Raw genomic sequence first — 20,672 nt, forward strand, 5'->3', positions numbered from 1 at the left:
TCCAGCCTAACAAATTTTTAGTTCTCTAAATGGATGCAGTGGAAAGGACAGCCTAGCTGTCTCTGATGGGTAGAGAACTAGAGCACTGTCTGAAAAGACGCACATCTGAGCATTTTTAGGAAGAGAGAGGTGTCCCCTTGGCCCCAGGCAAGTGCTACAACCACTGTTGCAAAAATGTGGAGGGTCACACACTCTGCGTGAAGATAAATTCTTCAATGGAGCATGTTACTCACCTGCTTTCCAGAGTTTTATGCTGAGGATCACAATAAACTGCAAGCACATTTCTGTGACCTCAGGAAATCTGCCTAAGTCTGAAAGAGAGGTGACTTTGAGGCCCTTTTCTGCTGGTTAGAGCTTGAATGCATGTTACTCACCACCATGTTTGTTTTGGATTTTGTCTGATTCTCCCCATCCAGGAAGATTTTTCCCCTGTAGGTGCATCCCAGATACCAAAATTCAGGCTCTACATTCCAGTGCAGGGATCAGTCACCTAATTTTTAGATATTGAATATTTTACAGGATCTAATAAATCATTACTTGGGATGATGAAAACTTTGTTGCCTCCATAATTCTGGATTTATCTTTCTTATTCTGAAAGGTTAGCACTGGATTCAATTTAACAGAAGAAAGAGAAGTTGACCTAGGAGAAAAGAAATGTGACAGATAGCAGAGAACCACATAATAACCACTCCTTTCTTGTGGCAAACCAGCAGGATACTTTTGAATGCATTTGATGGATTCTCTGAAGTCAAAGTGTCTGAAGCAATTAAATTTACCTGTTAGTTTCTTTGTCTATTAGAGGAACACTTCTGTTCAGTCAGGCAATGTTCATTCATTCTTTTGTCACTATTAAAATGTGTGGTCTAAATTGGTTACTGATTTCAGCTAGTGCTAAGATGAAAGTGAGGAAGGTTTCAAACCAAACCAGTTTTGTGCCAACGTTATTTTTTTTCCCTCCAAACATTAACACAAGATTTACAGTCCTACTTATTCTATGTCTGAGCTGATCCATGTCTCGGACCAAATGTCTTCTCATGTTTTCTTGCCCTCACATAATTATCAATCTGTATTTGCTAGTGGCAAATACAAGCGATTAGTTGTAGTGCCTGGTACTACCTGTTATTCATTTACATACGTTTAGTGATCTTCACATATTATCCTAATTTCCTCTTTCCTTTCCAAGCAGTATGAATTCCATCAATGACTTTGGTCTGGTCTTTCGAAGTGCAGTGTTTCACAGCCAAGAGGATGACTTCTTCCTTATATACCCATAGTTCAACAGGATCTCTTCAGGCTGAAGTGTTTAAGTAGTGTATGTCTGATGGAAGTTGAGCATTCCTACAATTCTCAGGAAAACGGGGTGCATCGTTAGGAAAATAATTCCAAACAAATACCAATTTGATCCTACCACTGAAGCTGCTGACGTATCACTGTGATCAAAGAAAGACTTTTTGATCCTTACCAGTTCTTTTGGACATTTTCCAGTACGAGGAAGCACTGTCCTTACACCCACTGCTGTGCCACTATGGAAAACCAGCAGGCTTCAAGGAGATCATTAATATTTGCAGTGCATCTTGGAAGTGAAAGAATGAAAAAACAGTCCATTGTGACCTTTTTTTTTTTTTATTTGAAGTGTGATTTTTCTATTTAAAGATTGGCTGGTTTGTCCAAATTGAACATTAAGGGTGATCTCTCAGAAAAATAAAGAGGCAGGAAGATTGTAGTAAGGCCACTTACATTTCAATGGACTCATTAGTACACCATTAAACAGTTCTCTGCATCTGCTGTAATTGTGTGCTCTATTGCTGCTCCTTCAGGCTTAGTGAAAAGAGCTTGAACAAAGCTCTACCCACTTGTCTGTCACTAGGTCCTCTGTGAAGATCTGCTGGTTGGGAGGAGCTACAGCTTAATTAAGCTAGTGGAGTTTTACTTGCTATCCTTTAGTCGTTATATAAATGAGACTCTAAAAGACCAAAACAAACTCAAAATCACAAAAGAAGAGCCATTTGCATCAGCAAAAGTAACACATGAAATATTTCACATTGCAAGTGAACGCAAAACTACCTTCCTTACTCAAAGCAGTAGTATCACTTTCTAATGGCAAGTTCCATTTCCTGAATGAATTCTGTGGTTTAGAAATCAGTATTAGTGCAGCATCAGCACTTAGCAGAGTTGTGGAGCTTTGGTTGTGTTGCATACTTTTGTTTGGAACAGGTCCATAGCTTAAATGCAAGTTATTAGGCTGAATAAGGAAAGCAAACAGCTGAGAACTTGGGGTCTCATATGTAAACCAGTCAGATGAGCACAGTAAGTGGTCCTGTCTAGCCTTGATTTCTCTGACTTCATTGCCTCAAATTGAAAATTGAGTTACCATTTACTTTTTTTTTCTTCCCCTGAGACCACCTTCTGCTGTATTTTCTTTTATTCTGCTTTTACCATTCTGAGCAGCATTTTACCAGGCTGTACTGCAGAACAATTCTTTCCTATTGTAAAGCAAAACACACTGAATTTCAGGAAGGCCACTGTAACTTTGACAAAGGCAAGCAGCAAGGCATTAATTGAGAACAGGTTGATAAGTGTCAGCTTTCACTATGAAGAAACAATTGGCTGTTCAATATCCCAGCATATGGAAATCCTTCAGAGGATTGGGTTACTGATTGTGATAAGGGTTTTATTTGCACTAAAAATAGCTTTATCTCCTTTACCTTTACCAAGCCACACACAGCTTGGGATTTGAACAGCATTTCTGAAACTGAAACTTCCACCTTTCTAATGTAAGGATTCAGAGTAATTCACAGAGCAGATCTCTTCCTCTCTAGACAAAAAAAAATGAAACTGGAGAACAGTAACATCCTTTCAGACCTAAGCAGTCTCACCCAGCCTCAGAAAAGACATGATAATTTAGTTTTCATGGTACATACAGAGCTTGTCCACACACTTGGGAATGGTGCAGAGGATCAGATTACAGCACAGTGGCTTCATATAAAACCAGCTGCTCTCACAGAAAATCCAGCACTAACATGACATCAGTCTGTGGCCTGAGAGCATGCGGAGCGTGTCTAAAGGAACCAGCTTCAGTGCACAGCAACCTCCAAAGATGTTGAAAGAGAACAAGCTGACTTATGAGTGGGATTCTGGGCAGGTATCAAAATAGTTCACGCATGGCAGAACATTTCTCCAGCCCATGGCTGCATGGTTTCATGTGATCTACCATGGATCCAGGCAGGAAAAGAAGGGGAGCCCTTTGTAGTTGGTAATTGAGAGCCCTCCCCTGACAAATGCACTGCTGTGATGTGCAGCAATTCCCACAACACCTCACTTCATGCTGTGCAGCACCACTAGCTGAAGTCTCAAAACCACCTGACAACTGAGCCAAGATGCTACAGCATTTCAGAGACTTTGGCTAGGCTTGCTCACAGATCCCTGATCTGCATCGAAAAAGGGAGTTTTGCAACTTAAGTACAGCAAACCAAAACCATATTGCATAACAGATACAAGGGTCCATACCAGTTTGACTAAGTGGATTACACACTTGTTTGCACAGGGTTTGACATACTGTTACCCCACACCAAGGGTTGAGCATACGGACTGCAACACTCAACCCTCTGACCAGTCCATTACTAATGAAGGCTGTGATCAAGAAGCCTTTTGGAGCATGGACAGCTTGCAGTGACTTCTCTTGCCTACCAGAAAAGAAAGGACACCAGTCTGACCGCTACAGTTAATGTTACTTTCCGAGAAGCCTTTAACCTGTATCATTTATTCATGTTCTGCTTTTCAGAAGCCCATTTTCTCAACACATAGCCTCATGTACAAAAGGACAGATCAACTTTGCGGAGTAGTTTCCAGCCCTGCAGTGCCTTACTTGCTTGCTACCAGACAATCTTAGGCCATACCCAGGCATCATCATAATTCACAGTTTTGAAGTATAAAATTGCTTAGAGTAGAAACTAAGTAATAACTTGATTGCAAACCATCTACTGCTAACAAATCTCCTCCAGTATCAAAAAAGCTAGCAATTGATGTAGTATCGAGATCCCAGGCCATATTTACTGTCCCAAAGACAGTACAGACAAACTCACTCCTCAAGGAGCACCAGCTCTGCTACAGTTGCTGTTTACCTTAGTTCTTGACCCTTCAGGGAAAGGAACTGGCCCCGAAGAAGTCTCAAGTCTGATTACTGATGTACTACAGTTTATAGAAATAAATGTGTTTTCTAGAGAATGCATGTATAGGAGATATTTATGCCAGGCCAGGCTCCTTTGAGCCTATCCAGGAACTGTTAGTATTATACAAATCAGTTCTGCATGAACTGCAGGATTTCTTCCACCTGGAATCATAATAAGAAATGATGCCATAAACTTATGCAGCTGTGACTAAGAGCAAGTGAGGGGAGCTTTCTTATTATTCTGCACTGCATGTACTTTTATTTTTCTTCTATAAGAAGGGAAAACCAAGGCTAATCAGTAGCACTCAGGCAACTCCTTAATTAAAGAATTTAGGATGTTTAGAAAAGCATCCTAATGCACCAGGAAGGGAAAAGCAGACATGCATAATGCATTTAACAAATTCCAAAAGATGGTACGAACTCTTCTCCTTAGAAGGCATCAATCACATTAATATCACTTTATCTACAGAGAAAACAGTCCTCATGATGTAGCCATCCCAGTGAGTTTCACAGACAGTTCATGTGATGTGGACAGCACAGACAGCAAGGGGTAGGATATGAGAACTAAGGAATGCAGTTCGCTTCCCAGTATGACTCTGCCTAAAGCTGAGAGGCAACAGTGTCCTCACCTTGCTGGGAAGTGATAAATATATTTATTATGACATGCAGATGCCAAGGTGTGTGGCAAAACCAAGGACTCACAGTAAACGTGGCCAGGTGACACTAGTGTAAGGATGGAACAAATCCTCATTCTCTCTTCTGCTCATAACCTAAACCCATAACCTACTTGGGGTAACACTGCTTGCTTTTGCACCTACAGCTGTCAAGAAACTGTAAGCAACACTGCAGCTAGTGTATTCCTCTTCCTTATTCAGCTCTGACTTAAGCACTGGTGCTCCAGAACAAAATTCAGGTTTTTGAGCACAGTCCTGAAGTAACTCTGTATGTACCAGGTTGCCTCCACCTGTGAAGGCAAGAAACAGTGAGGTGTCAGGAGCACTGAGCAAGCACACCTTGGACACTCCCCTGGGCCTTTTATTGCCACAAGGCCTCCCAGCAGGCTGGAGAGGTTGGTTTCAACCCAGAGTAGTGTCAGCTCCTGCTGGGAGGAAGAAGTTTACAGAAAGAGTACAGCATTGGCAATGACAATGTTTATAATTTACCACCTACAAGAAGAGACGTAAGAAACTGTCATGCTCAACTTTAACCCAAGAAGAATGGAGCTTCAGCCCTGATTGTAGTCTTCACCATCAATAAGGGACCTTTCACCCTCCCTTCTACCTGCTCCCTATTTATCCATATCCTCCTGGTGATTAAGCAGCATCTATTTTGGAATAAAACCCTGAAAGTCTGCAACTAACTTCCAAGCAGAAGCAGTTTAGTTCGCTGCAGCATTTTGTGAGGTATTTGCTTAAGGATACAACCTGAACTATGTTTTAAGAACCAATCTGAAAAGTCTGTGCCAACTTCTTTGAAGAACTGAGTTGATATCACTGGAAGGCAAGACCTTGCTACTTGGCCTATATGCATACTTTCTAAAGCAGAAAAAAATCACCTCTGGTGCTCAGGTAAGTCTGATCTCCCTCCTGTTGCCTGCACAACACATTTATCACATATTATGACCTTTGGAGGCTCTACAGAAAAGCTGCAAACAGAAATGGCAATTGATGGGAAGACAGTGCACTTGGTAAGGGTCTTGTAGGTGAAATACTGCCTAAGCTTAACAGACACCTGTACATTTAAGTACAGTAGAGAAAAAAAGCCCTCTGATGTGAAAAGAGGAGACTGACAATGCCAGGGCCTGAAGTGAATGATTACACTGCTCCAACACTTGCTTGCTTAGCTTCTCAGCTTTTGCTGATAAACAACAGGAGCTGAATAGCACTCAGGCACACCGCAATACTCTCTAGAGGTTTGATACTGCCCCCCTCATTCATCATTCACTGGTGAGCTTTGTTCACTAGCTTCAGCTAAACCATTAATGAAGGGAAAGCCTTCATGCAGTCCCACACACCTCTGCAAGAATAATTGATAGTCACACTCTGCTGTGTGGGTTGTTAACAGTCACTGGAGAACAGTCCCCTGTTAAGGCAACAGGGAAGCATGTCCCTTCATCAGGGATGCAAAGTGCAGTAGGAAAAGACAAGGACTACATACCCCCTTCCAGGCCCTTTTGGGTACTCAGACTATACCTTAACAGCCACCTCCTGGACATGGTTTTATCCTTGCTACACAGAAGACTGCATCTCCCCAGAATTAAAGAATGATCAGGTGGTGGTTTTAGACCTCCAAAAGCTAAAAATTAACGAAACAAGCAATTACTGAAGGAAGGTCGATGATACTTCGCAAGGCAGAAAGCAGTGCTGCTGGGAGTAGCACCACCTGTAAAATGAAATATGTATCCAAACTGCCTCAGTGACTCCCAAGTCGCACCCACTGCAGCAACACAGCTCTGGGAAGAGTCAGACAGTGCTTCTAGAGTATGTAAGTCTGTGCCCTCAACGCAGCCCACAAATTTATGGACGTACCTGAAGTGGGACATTCAAGATAAAACCCCACTTTTTAATGCATATACTCCCAAGAGGAGCACAGAGAATATGTGATCATCTTTTGTACCTGCAGTACTTGCTACAGGAATAAATGCCATCAGAAAGTCTCAGTCTCCTTCCCTAAAGAAGAATCACTATCAAACTTTCCTCTCTGCAAAAGGAAAGGAGACAGTAACACACAGGTCTGATACCAGAATCCAAGCACTTCCACCCACTAAATGCTCTTTCTGCCACACTCCAATTACTCCAAAACATATTTAGGAAGACTAAGATATAAATGGGTCAATATGGACTACTAAAGTGAGGTAAATTAGAAAAACTTTCTATTTTAGCATCACCCTCTCTACAGAGAGGCAAAAAGCTAAAACAGACAGGTATATTTGGCTAGCAAGTCACTGTGTCTTATCTCAATAGGACCAAATAATTCATCCACACTTTAGAAAACCTCCATTCTTATCCTCCTCAATGAATACAGTGATATAGTCAAAAGAAGAGGTATACAGAAACATAACAAAAAAGACTGGTTGAAAAGACTGCTCACCCCAGTAACCCTAACAACAAATAAGACAAAGAAATATGTTTGGCTGAGGAATCTGCTTCTCTCTTTTTGGTAATATCTTTTAACTTAAAAACAGCTGCATTTGAGTCAAAGAATAAAGCTCAAGATAGTCACAAAAAATAAAGGATGTATTTTTCTCCAAAGATCAAAACCATAACTAAGACAAGACATTCATATTAGAGTATTAAGTTCAGTGTCCAGAAAAAAACTCTTCTGCCATATATAAAAAAAAAAGATACTGCAATTACTTTACTGCTCAAGAATCTCTTTGCTCAAACTGCTTAACTCTTCTCTCACGAAGTTTTGTCAGTAACTTGATTTTAACTACAACGTACAAACAATTTTTCTTCACCACCCTCATCTTATCTAAAGCTCTTCTTTTGTTCTGGAGAGTTTTGTTGCATGCTCCTCTATAAATTTGCTCAAATGCTCTAAATCTCTGTCCCCGCCTTCAAATTTAATAGGGTTGTTCTTCTTGTCCCTCGGAGCAAAGTAGATGGTGGGGAATCCTTCCACTTTGTAGTGGTCGTTTGTCACGTCGTTGGCAGTAGCATCCATCTTGGCTATAACTAGATTTTTCTCATTCTTGTATTTTTTGCCTAGCTCTGTATACACTGGTTCAAGTTTCTTGCAGTGTCCACACCATGGGGCATAGAACTCTATGAGAACATCATTCTTTGGATCCATTACTATGGTATCAAAAGTTTTACCCACTACCACTTTCACAGGCCCTTTGTTATTTTTTGGCACTGGCTGGGACTTCACAATTGGCTTCAGTTTTCCTAGAGGAAAGAAAAACACACAGCACTGTTAGAATATGGTAAGAGCAGCCCTTACAATCTCCCCTAAGAAAAGGTAGTAGTACATCCTCCTGCCAGGGAAAAAAATCACTGCACCAGCAAATGAACTTGCCCTTGAAACACAGGCTGGTTTGCTGGTGACCTTTTAGCCAAATAGCCTTGTGAAATATGGGTAACAATTTGTTTCATAATTCCCTAGAACCTTTCTTCCTCTTTTTATGGCTGTCCATCCACAGGGTACTAACTAGTGATTTATTACAGAAGTTGCAAATATGAATGATCAGCTCACACTTCAGAGCCACAGGAACATTTTAGGCTTGCATAACATGCTCAGGTTTAGAGTATAGCTAGAAGTCACAGCATAGTCCAAGCAATGAAGTTAATGAACCAAAGTTTAAAAAAAAAGAGGCGAGAAACATCCAAAAGCTTCAAGTCACAGAACACTGCAAGTTTACACAAATGACTTTATTATAGCCATTGCCTCAGGAAAAACTCTTGGGTAAACAAAGCAAATAGCTTAGACAACCCTATTTTAGAAACCGTACCTTTTTTGAATGCCAGCACAAACTGCCTGAGTACATCAGAGTCAAACTCTTCTGGCTCCATGGCATATTTCTTGCCACCTTCATCCAGAATGGCAACATTGACATCCTCTCCACTCTCAAGCAGGCCCAAATCTTTTATTTCAGAAGAATAATCCTCCTCATCAGAAACAGCAAACACATATTCAGGAAAGTCTTTGGCCACTTCCAGGACTTTGCCTCTCCAGTACTGGGTAGCTGAAAAACCAGAACACAACGGGATTGGCAATTTCTAGTTACTTACTGCCTGCTTCCTCTCAAAGTGGAGGAATGGTAATCACAGCAAACTTACCAACTCGGTAGTCAAAACTGAAGTCCACAGAATAATAGATCACCACTAGAGGACGCTTAGCATATCTCTTAGCATCATTGGAAGGCTTCCGATGACCAACTAGAGGCAAAGCATGTTTTAGCACATGCTCTTTAATCTCTGACCCATCTGTAGAATCCTGTTCGAAAAAATTGCGAGAAAGGTTCAGACAAGGAGATTTAAGAGGCATTTCTGTTACACACTACTGAAAACTAATATTGATGCATACATGAATGAGAGAGAGGGGCATGTTATAAACAATACTGTCACCATACTCTTCAAATCTTTGAGCACTAGGGATAATTTGGTGTTCTACCTTTGAACTGAATATTGTAATGATAAAATTTTTATTTGAAAATGCAACATCTGGACTAATTTCATAAAGTTTTCTTGAACAAAACAATACAGTTTCAGTGGACAAACAGTTGCCTCAAATATCTAGTGGGAGTATTTCCAACAGGAAGATGCCAACTGATCATAAATACAAGGAAAGAGAACCTTCAATCCGCACACAAACTTTCTAGCTCTGTATCAGCTACTCACTTTAAGATTCAGAATGTGCATCTTGGGCTCATGCTTTGACTGAAATTTTTCTGGCTGCATGACAACTAGTTTTCCTGGAGATGCTTTCAGTAGTTTTGCAATCTCGTTGCTGAAGGTGTGGTGAAACTTATAATCTTCTCTCAAACCGTTAGCTGAAAAATTAAGGTTAGGGTGAAGGAAAAGTCAGTAAGAAATGGACTGACAGCCTCCAAATGAAATCTTGAGACTGCACTGCAAGGAAACTCTCTTCCTATTCTCAAAGGGACACAGAACAACCTAGTCTTGGACAAAGCTCTCATCCAAGGGTGAGAAGCATGTAAATATACATACAATTCTAGCAGCACTATTTGAATGCTGTTCAACAAGAATAACTTGTCGAGTTATGCTACATACCTCAAAAACCTTGAAGAGCTTCCAAAACATACAGCAAAACAGCTATTTGTTTATAAGTCTTATATCTCTTGGCTTCCCCCCAAATAGGTCAACTAGCCAAACTATTTGCTTTAGAGCAGCCTGGGAAACAGTTCTGTAGTCTTCCATGCTGGAGCAATAAATTAGCTCCTAATCCAACTACAAATGACAGCAGCTCCAGAAGCAGACATAGACAGGTGGCCAGGAATGGTCTAGCTAAACTGATCCAGAGGTGGATGATGATTCTTTCTCCAGGCCACTCACCCCAAATGAGCTTGGCAAAACCCAGTCTCTGGAACTGTCAGGCATGAAACAAGCAGTAACAGACAGCAAAGATACGTAGGCTTTAAGCCAGGAAGTTGTGATTTGTTCCTCAGGCACGAATTTTCCCTCCTCCCTAGTTCGCATGCTTTTAGGGACACAGTACCAGGAGGAAGTATCTTCTGTGACTGGCTGATACTTCAGCTACAACCCCAAAATCTGGTGTGAGCTTTTTTCTTGAGTAGAAGATCACCCCTCCATCTACTTCTTGTTCCTCTCCAACCTCCCTACTGAACTAAGAACACAAATAAATGATCTCTCTGCACCCAAAGTCCTAGGCAGAATCCCAACAAAACATATTTAATTAATATTTTAAAACGTTCTGTACCTGCTTCCTGATAGAGCTGATAGGCTTTGTCATTCTCTCCACTAAAGACACCAATGATGATGACATCATCCCCATCCCTCAGAAATTCCTGTACCTGCTTGGTAGCCTGAATCTGTTTGGATGGAGGACCAGCCTGTTCAATCATGTAGTCGACAATACCTGTGAGACAAACCCACCCCCAAAAAGTTGCTTAGAACTTTTATTGAACTGAAAGGTTCAGGCATTCCATGTACAACATTGTTTAGTACCACATTTCCCACGGACACCATGTGACATCGGGGACAGCCCTCCCACAATAACCTAAAAACCAAATCAGCAAGACCTCAGTCTAAGTTTTTAAAGCTGCAGTTCTGGATATTCTCCTTCAGGTTACTTTCAGAAGAGGTGGCCAAGCATGAGATCCATGGATGCTGGCTGATCTTGCAAGTGACCTTCCTTTATGAAATTCCAGACTTCACTGTCTCCTGAACCTGCTACAAATCAAAGTTCTACTTGGATAGTCTTAAGTCTTTCCTCTTATTGGAACTTAATATTGAAGGATTTTGCCAGTCCTTATGGTACATTCCAGTACAATTAAAGGCTGCCCATTTACTCATATTGCCACTGTTTCACCATGGGTATTTAACTTCCTTTATATTAAAAGGAGCTGATATACCACCATAAGATGTCAAAGATTATAGACAAATTTAAATTGCTGGCCTATGAAGAGCACAATTTGTCAGGTTTCCCCAGCTTCTATTGTTATGATGTTAACAAGCCTGCAAGTCCAATAGAGATGTTAAAATATTTGTGATCAATCCCTCAGAAAATAAGAAAAAGCAGAAGTTGCAGTACCATATTTTTCCCGTGGCCCACTGTAGTCATAAGGTTTGCCCTTGCGGAAGATTTTGAGAGTTGGGTAGCCAGTAACATCAAACTTCTTTGCAAGCTCAGTTTCAGCAGTGGCATCAACCTTAGCTAAGGGAATTGGAGGCGTGCGCTTGCTGAGCTCCTTGGCAGCCTTCTCGTATTCTGGAGCAAGCCTTTTGCAGTGTCCACACCTAGGGAAGGAGAGCAGAGAGCAGTTCTTACAACCCATGAAGTCTGCCAGGCACCTTCTACCTCTGAAGTGGAAGAGTTAAGTCTTCCAGAATGCCGAGAGTAGAAATGGGATTACTGAATCTACAATGGACACTTCAGCCTAGGAATATGTGTCTCTCCAACTTGAAGCTGGCCTCACACTACTATAGGTAGTTTCATTTCCAGAGGCCATTTTTAAACTAAGGACCAACTATCTTTGGTTTTCAGTATCTCAACGTGGTCCCAAATTAGTAAATAAGGAGAATTTTCAGCGAAGCTTTCAACACCACCCCTTGCTGAGACATAGATCTAGTCTAGTCTTCAACTGATTTGCAATGTGATCCTAGGTTCAGATTAGAACTAAGGTACACCAGAGCTATACACACCTGCACAAGGTAAAGATGTGTAAGGAGGCATAACAACAGAAAACAGGCTCAGCAAGCCTGTTCAAGCCAGCTGTGCTAGGCAAGCACAGGTGACTGCCTTCTTGCTTACCATGGAGCATAGAACTCCACCAGGATTATGTCAGCACCATTCACGACATCGTCAAAATTATCCTGCGTCAATACCAGAGTAGCTTCGGGTGGAGGGGTCCAACTGGGGTCAGAGACCTCCTTCACTTTGGCCACAATTGCTGAAATACAGTTCAATAACCCAATTAGCAAGTGTGCATTATTATAGCACTAGCATGCCAAATGCAAGAGATGATAACAAGAATTTAAAATTAGAGTGGCGAGCATGGTCTTGGACCGAGGCTTACACATCAAGCTTACATGAGAATGCTTTCTTAATCAATCTCCTTTATGCTTTATTTACTTGATGGTATTGCCAAGAAGGTCTTCTCTTCACACCATATTGCATCTTACTTATGCAGAGCACAGATCTGTACTTTGCAGCACTGTAGTACATGAATTGCATCTCAAAAGAGACAGAAAAGGTAGTATTTCCTCTCTGACTGAAGCTGGGCACATCAATTAAGTGAAAACCAAGCAGGTTTATATACAGTCAATATATAGATCAGACGTTTATTGGCTGATCCTTCAGCAGGTATGAGACTGTTTCCTCTTTTGGTCAAGTCATATCTCTAGAAACCTCCTTCAGCAACAGCACTACCCACAACCTGCAAAACTGTCCTCTAGCATGCAATCATTTGAGAAAACAGGAAAAATTTCAGCCTTCATAGTATTATTCTGCTTAAGATAAGGTAACTTGAGCCCAAAGTCCTTCAAAATAGTCACATATTAAGAAGCAAGATCATATACTACTTTGCTTTCTTACAGAGACCTGCAAAGGACTGGTGCTTACCATCTTCCGTCCTAGAACCGTCATAGTCAACAGGCTGGCCTTTTTTCAGGATTTTGATGGTTGGGTAGCCACTGACGTCAAAACGACTTGCCAGTGAAGTGGCTGCAGTAGCATCTATTTTGGCAACTGGAATAGGAGGGTCGTTTTCCTTCAGAGTTTTGGCTATCTTTTCATACTCAGGAGCAAACTGCTTGCAATGCCCACACCTGTCAGAGGAAGACACAAGTAGATACATAAATGCACAATGGACTCGTAGAGATGTTCTGCTGCTCTGCACTTCCAGGATGCCTTCTGACAGATGTTCACATCATCAACACAGAAATGTCTGTCTTGCTATGTGTTCAGATTATGGAGAGATAAAGCTAATGTTCAAATTAACAAATTAAGTAACTATAACTAATTAGTTCAAATCCCAACATTGTTTTTTTTCCTAATTTTCATTCAACATGCAATGTATTTCCACATGCTTTATAAAGCCATTGTAAAAAAATTCAACAAGTTCTTTTACAACAAAATTGTAAATCTTGTACCATGCTCCTTCTTTCTTCCCACCTCCACAAATACGGTCTCAATTCAACTTCAGCTTCTCCCTAATCTAGTTTTATCTTCTCTACCTACCACCCTAAATTGAACTAGAGAGAAAAATGAACCAGTAGTTAAGTTGGCCTAATGAAATCTCACACCCACCATGCTATCACAGCACCTGCTCCCTCTCTGGCCACAGCAGAACTTTCTGGGAAGAACAGAGGCTTCTGCTGCGAAAGCCGATGTGACAAAGGATATCAGCATAAGAAAAACCAAATATAGCTTGACAAGCTGAACATGAAACCAGGAAAATGTAGAGGGAAGAAAAGAGGAAATGTGTGGCAGATAGCCTGGGCTCCTTAGCCTCTTAACTGGTAGAATGGGGAGTATAAAAAAGGAGAGGTGTTTAGTCCATGATGACACACATCCTTCTGCTCAGAAAAATTAAGCTTCATGTTTAGTTTCCATGCAGGCAAGCTACAGCTGCAGGATTAGCACCCACAGACAAGGAGGGATGGGATTCTCTGTAATAAGAATGGCACCAGTTAAAATGCAACTCCACCTCAAGATCACATTCACTCTTCTATTCAAAGACTAGAAAAGGAGCTATGAGTAAGTCATCTTTGTATCACTAAACCACAATGGAAAAGAGGTTCTGGCTGCAACATTAACTCAGCAACTTGACTAAAAATATATTCTACTCTTGTTTTCCCTCAATAACCATCCCTATTATTTTTGTCCATAAGAATGCAAGAGAAGGCACATTCTGGCCTAAATTCTTTGTCTCGGTTATATGCAGGTAAGTCCATTGTAGCTCCTCTGAGCACACTAGTGGTCCTGGGATGCCAGCAGAAACTATCATCATTAGGTAGACGTATGAGCCACTGCTCAAACTGATAATATAAACGAGCTATGTCCTTAATCACACCACACCCTTCTGGCAAGGACAGAAATGTGAATTTAAAAAGGAAAACCTTCTAGCAATTCCACTACTAGGGAAGTCACCTTCATCCCTCCATTTAGATGAGGAAGTGCAAAAGTTCCCAGTGGTCCAGCACAAGGACAACAGCAGGCTGCAAGACCACACCGCATGATTTTTCTGAGGCTCACTGGGACCATTTCTATTCCCTGACAGGCACAAAGCAGGGAGAACCAAGGTTGTCCTTCCCTTGGCATGGGATCCCTCAGCATGGCCCACATCTGTGAGAAGGAACAGGCTGTTGGCTATTGCATGGTACAGGGAAAAGGAAAAGGGTTCCTCTACACCACCAGAACCATCTGCTTCCCTGGACTATAGTAGCACCCAGTGCATCTCCTGCAGGCAAGCTACTCCTATGTCATCTTTAAAATTGCAACTCAAGTTCACTATTTAGGAGTGTGTCCTGGCTGAGAAGACCTCAACAGCCATCTCATCTTGGACATAAGGAGGTACCACTGTGAACCTACCATGGTGCGTAGAACTCCAGCAGCACAGTATCCTTGTCCGCAGTAAAGGTGTCAAAGTTTGCATCATTCAAGACTAATACACCATTTTCTTCTTTAACTACAGAATCATCATCATCTTCATCGTCATCTTCATCATCATCATCACTGTCATCGTCGGCTTCTTTTGTAACAGATTCTGGAAAAGTAAAAATGCAATAGATATTATTAGATTGTGTCAAATTTAACACTGAAGTAACAGTACCAGGTTAAAGATGGATCTCCTGTGGTAAAAGATAAAAGTACCTACGCAGGTTAGTTTCTGCTCCACATACAGCGACAGCTGTCTCAGTTTGCAAAGAGCTTGGACTCAAATGTTTGACTGTTTCATTTTCGTCCACACTACAACAGCCAACAATATCAATATTTCAGTAAAGTGTCAACATCTATCTCCAATTTCAAGGCAAACTACCGAAATGGACACAACAAGAATTAATACACACAGATCCACATAACAGTTGCCACCAAGGTACATTGGATATATTGTTGAAATGTGGGAAGCGAGACATGTTCTGTTGGGCAAGAAGGGCACAGAAATGACACCTAAATTCAAACAGAAGCCCTTCATCATGCAGTGGAACAGCTGCCATAAACCCAAATGTTACAATCTTGCTAGTACAAAGGCGGTTTGGAGGCAGCACTTTAAAATGAGGCTTCTTTCCTGACTGCTCCATCCCACCTCTGCCACCTCAATATATCTTGCTTTCAATTACAGCGATGTTTCAGGTCTGCAATCCATTGAGGAGTCTTTCCACTCACAGAAGCATCAATGACTCTGCTCTGGATCAGCACCAGGCTGCACTGAGTGTAAAATCAAGTAAGTGACTGTTTCAGGAGTCCAGTGACACTCGTATGCACCTGGCAGATGCAAGGTAAATGGAGTGAAAGCTTCTTTCAAACGACTTTTGGGGAGGCCTTTGATTTAAGGAGACCAAAATCGCTGGTCCAGAACAGGCCTTTCAAGAAGAAAGCAGATTTGTTCAATTACTGAAGCAAAATTAGCACGTGAAAGCTGAAGCCAGGACATTTCAACTGGTTCATTCTTTGTTGGCTTGGAATTTGAGATGGTTTCTTTAATATTCAACCTTTCACATGCTCCTTTAAACTTTTTTTTTTTTTTAACTGCTATCTTTCAAGGCAACCAGACCTTCCTGAAGGCCTTTAAGGAATTTCAGTTACAGAACAAATAACGATAATACTTCATCCCAAATGAAAACTATAAAACAACGAAGCTAAGGCCCTTTTGACCACTGAGAGTCCCAGGAGTATATTGGGGGGGAAAAAAAAAAAAAGAAAGGGAAAAAAGGATTTAGGTTTCTTGGTCAAAACTATTTTTTCTATTTAATTTTAACTGGCTTTTGACTAAGCTGACAGGAGTTACTGCAGCACTATTCTGAAAATACTCTGATTTCACCTGGAATTTGAAAGTTAAGAATGAGGAATATGTACTACCCAGCTATGAAAAACTGAACAAAACAAATCCCACTTTTCTCAGACCAACAGCAGACCACAGGAACAATCTCACCATAGACAAAACTATGCCATTAAATTGCAATAGCTATTTTTATGTTAGAAGAAAGCATACAAAAATAAGACTATATGCCCTCAGAAAACAGCACAGGCTCTTGGAGAAAATATGTTCATTTTAATTAGAAGTCAACTTTACCTACCACCAAAATATTAAAGCTTCTGGTGAGGAGAGAGATCACAGGAGATCATTTATCACACAACAGTAGTCACCTAGATTAGATTTCTTTAACAACTATTCCTGTTTCATCTGATCTTTGAAGCAGCTAAAAGCACTTTTTGCCAGCAGACAATGCCTCCTGTGTTGCAGCACTTGCTCACACTTGAGGGAAGTCACATACCTACAGGACTACCCTGGTGAAACAGCTGGTTTTCAGGGGGTTTCAGCAGGCAAAACTTCTGCCTAACATGGGTGCCCAGCAGCTTTGAGGGCTATGTTTCACCACACAGTGTTCCTGGTCAGTCTGTGCCTGAACTTCCCGCAAATTGGGCAATGCCATTGCTTTTCCATGCAAATTGCTTCAGACTTGGTTTTTCCTGACACAAAGGAATTTGAGCAAAACTAGCTGGCCAATTCTGCTCATGCATCTCAAACTAACCACCAGGTTGTGACCCGCATTCCTGCTTACTATGCTAACTACCTGCCCCCGACAAAGACAAAGGCCACTGCAGCTACTGTAACACAGGCTCATGGTTTAGAAAACCAAGAACAAAGCATCACCTGCAAAAACATCCTGCACAAGTGGAAAATGTAACCATTAGATCCAACATCCATCACTGAAATAATTTTGTATCTTTCCCTGCAAGTGGCTGCACAGCCTGCCAACATAAAACTTCCTTGACAGTGACACATTGTCATGGGCATTATACACACCCACTTCCTCCTCCTTGGAGATGGAGGCAGGACAATAGCAGTGTAACAGCAGGACTCCACCTTTTCCCAAGTGGGAGGAGGGCATGCATTAAAAAAAAAAGTTAACCACACCTATAAACTGGTCCTTAAGTGTGCAAACTCTATCATAGCTACCTCTAACACCTGCTTTACTATTGGGACCGAAAGAACTGCTTCAGGGACCTGACCAAGCATGGCAGTAGCAAGCAGGACATCTTTTCATTAAGAGCAAGAAACTTGCCTCTGCATTAATGATTTACAATTTAAAGAGAACAGATGCAAAATGAGTCTTACTGTGACACCTGAAATAGCAGAAGTAGCTAATAAATACTTGCATAAGACAGCTCATGAAAATAAAACAGCTGCCCCCAAACTGAAGTGTCTTTGTTTCTTAAAGATACTTACAAAGCAGGTGGACAAGACAACATGTGGCAGCTGTGGCTAAAACCTGCCATCCATTAAAATATGGGTTACTCCCTTTTACTCCAAAAAAAATCACTTCCGCAAATTTCAACACATTACTACACAAGTCAAAAAACATGATCAAAATGGTACTTATTTTAAGACTTGAAGTACATGATACCGGCTGGCAGACCTTCAGGATGACAGCTACTCTAAGTGAAATTAATTCTTCCAGTAACTTCGCTGTAACACTCAGCATTTATCATAAATCTGGCCTAGTAACTTTTTCTTAAGCAAAGTAAATCCCATACAAATAAAGCTGCATCCAGACATCAACAACTTCAGGATTCTGCCTGAAAGTTTTCCTCTGAGGAGCGCAGTTCCCCAATTGGATGAGCTCAGTTTTCAGAAACCCAGAAGTTAAGACTCATAATCTGTTGCTAGGGCACTCAAAAGTCTTTCAACAAAATCAATCCTCCTCAAGCTTTTCTGTAGTGGATCCTCTACACGATTTCTCCTTTTCCTCCGTCAGGATGCTAAGGGTGTAATAGTCATGATCCAGGCTAACCTTACTTTGAGCATATTTGCCTCACTGTCCTAGTTGAACTTCACTTCCCAAACCATGCAGTATAACAAGTCGGGTTTAATCTGAACTTTTCATCTCCTGCACAACCAATGTACATAAAATCACTTGCTTGTTGCAAAGTAAACTCATTACACTTCATACACATCTGCATTCCAAGAACAAAAATGGAAATCCCCAACTATGTGCATTTTTAATGCAAAGGCTCAGAAAAGCCTATTCATGATCTATATACAATTTCTAGATACACAATAGAAACCAGAAAACGATTCAAGTTGTGCAGTGGATTAGTGCTCAGCTTCCACACAGCAGGGAAGACTTCCATCACCATGCACCTTTGATCCAGAGAACTCATATAATGAGAAGAACAGCACACGTGGGAAATACTGATGAGAGCCTGAGAGCCTGGCCCACAGGAAGCTGAGCTACCGTTGTCAGCCACAGGTAACACTGTAACATCACAGGCGTTACTTCGTTCTATGAAGGTTGTAGGGAAAATCAGTACTTGGCTTTGTCACATGCTACAAAGCGAGGATAATCAAGTGTTCGAGCTAGAAGTGGAGAAATAGACACAATACTTGTATTTCAGTTTGCAACTAAAAAAAAAAAAAAGTGCTTCACAGGAAGATACTGTATTTCCATCTCCTTTCTGCAGCCTCCATATCCTTTAAAACAAGTTTCTTGATCCTCATCCTACATACAGTTAATTACACAGATAAGGTAACCGATTTATATGCACTTCTTTGAGTTTTAGTGCCTGTTCAGTGAGCAAGAATTTGCAGGACATGAGTTCAGAAGGTCATCCATAATCCAGTCTCCCCGAACGCCCTCTAATACTTAACATACAAGAAATATGAAAGATACAGGATTTAACAAAATTCACATGAAAGAAACTTAAAACTAAAAAAAGAAAACCTTCAAATGCCTGCCTCCTACTTTCAGGCACGTACTAAACTCAATAAGCCTGAGCAGCTTTGTTTCAGCTAATTTTGGAAGAGACACACGTCAGTGAAATTCAAAGACAATGGGAAGAAACAGCAAGCAACTGGCAACACTGGGCCTTCCTTCTGTGGAAAAAAAACCCACAACAACCCCATCAGTTTGAAATACGCAGAATGTACAGATCCCCTGAACAGAGGGATAAGGAAAAGAATGCTCAGCCACAGAATCACAGGATGTTAAGGTTAGAACGGACCTTAAAGATCATCTAGTCCCAATCCCTCTGCCATGGGCAAGGGCATCTTCAACTAGACCACAAACTGGCCTTGAACACTGCCAGGGATGGGGTATCCACAACCTCTCTGGGCAACCTGTTGCAGTGTCTCACCATCCTCACTGTAAAGAATTTCTTTCTAATATCTAACCTAAATTTCCCCTCTTTCAATTTGTACCCATTACTCCCTATCCTATCACTACAGTTCCTGACAAAGAGTCCACCTCCGGATAATGAAATCGCAACGAGTCGGAATAACGAGTCGAAACAAGGAAATCGCAAATTTCCCGGTGATTTAAAAGCCAGGGATTTCCAACATGGCTAATCGTTAGATAGCTGTTAACTCCGTGCTTGGAAGAGGCGAGGCAGAGCCGCCCCACGGCGCTGGGACAAGCAGCTCGCCCAGACCTCAGCGCCTTCATGTGGGGGCTCAGCGCCCTGCCCAGAGGCCCGGGGAAGCATTCTGGCCCCAGCGGGGCCCTGCCAGCCCAGGCTCCCCGCAGCGCCCAGCAGCGGGGCCGCGCCCCAGGATGGGGGATCCAGGATGCGCCGCCAGCCCGGCCCCAGCCCGCGCTCACCTCCGTCTCCGTCCTCCTCCTCCTGGGCCGCCGCGCCCCGCGCCAGGAGGGCGATCTGAGCCAGCCCGAGCAGCACCACCAGCACCCACAGCCTGCGCACCCTCATCCTGACCCCGATCTCGCCGCTGCTCCCGGCCCGCTCCCGTCCGCTCCCTGCGCTCCCCACGCCCCGCCCTCCGGGCACGCCACGCACGGTGATTGGCTGCCGCCCCGCCACGCGCGCCGCACGGCCGCCAATCGCCGAACGTCACGAGGGGCTCCGGCGCGGGGTGCGCGGGTCTCGCGGGACTGGCGGGGGCGCCCCCGGGGATGCCCGGCAGCGGCGAGGCGGGACACAGGCGCGACCGACTGGAGCAGTGGCAGAGAAGCGCCCGCACCGCCGCGCCTTAGAACTGCCCGGGGGCTCTGAGGTGCCGCCCAGCCATTGGCCGCCGCGGCGCCGCCAACCGCGGACCGCCACGCGGGGAGCATGCGGCCGCTCCGGGGGCGGGGGCGGGTGGGGAGGTGGGAGGTACGCGGCGGCCCCGCCCCCCGAG

At 42.6% G+C, this 20,672-nt stretch overlaps 1 protein-coding gene across 1 annotated transcript; it reads right to left on the reverse strand.

Moving 5' to 3' along the window:
• Positions 1 to 2,221: 2,221 nt before the first annotated feature.
• PDIA4 (protein disulfide isomerase family A member 4) lies at positions 2,222 to 20,314 on the reverse strand. Its single transcript, XM_032687864.1, has 10 exons — positions 20,137 to 20,314; positions 14,906 to 15,080; positions 12,935 to 13,140; positions 12,125 to 12,263; positions 11,405 to 11,610; positions 10,571 to 10,729; positions 9,511 to 9,662; positions 8,950 to 9,106; positions 8,622 to 8,855; positions 2,222 to 8,058 (listed from the first exon to the last, which is right to left on the reverse strand). Exons 1-10 carry the CDS (start codon positions 20,240 to 20,242, stop codon positions 7,643 to 7,645), a joined length of 1,950 nt encoding a protein of 649 aa, XP_032543755.1. The 5' UTR covers positions 20,243 to 20,314; the 3' UTR covers positions 2,222 to 7,642.
• Positions 20,315 to 20,672: the final 358 nt, after the last annotated feature.

This window comes from Chiroxiphia lanceolata, chromosome 1 (assembly GCF_009829145.1).
Source record: "Chiroxiphia lanceolata isolate bChiLan1 chromosome 1, bChiLan1.pri, whole genome shotgun sequence".
NCBI lineage: Eukaryota > Metazoa > Chordata > Aves > Passeriformes > Pipridae > Chiroxiphia > Chiroxiphia lanceolata.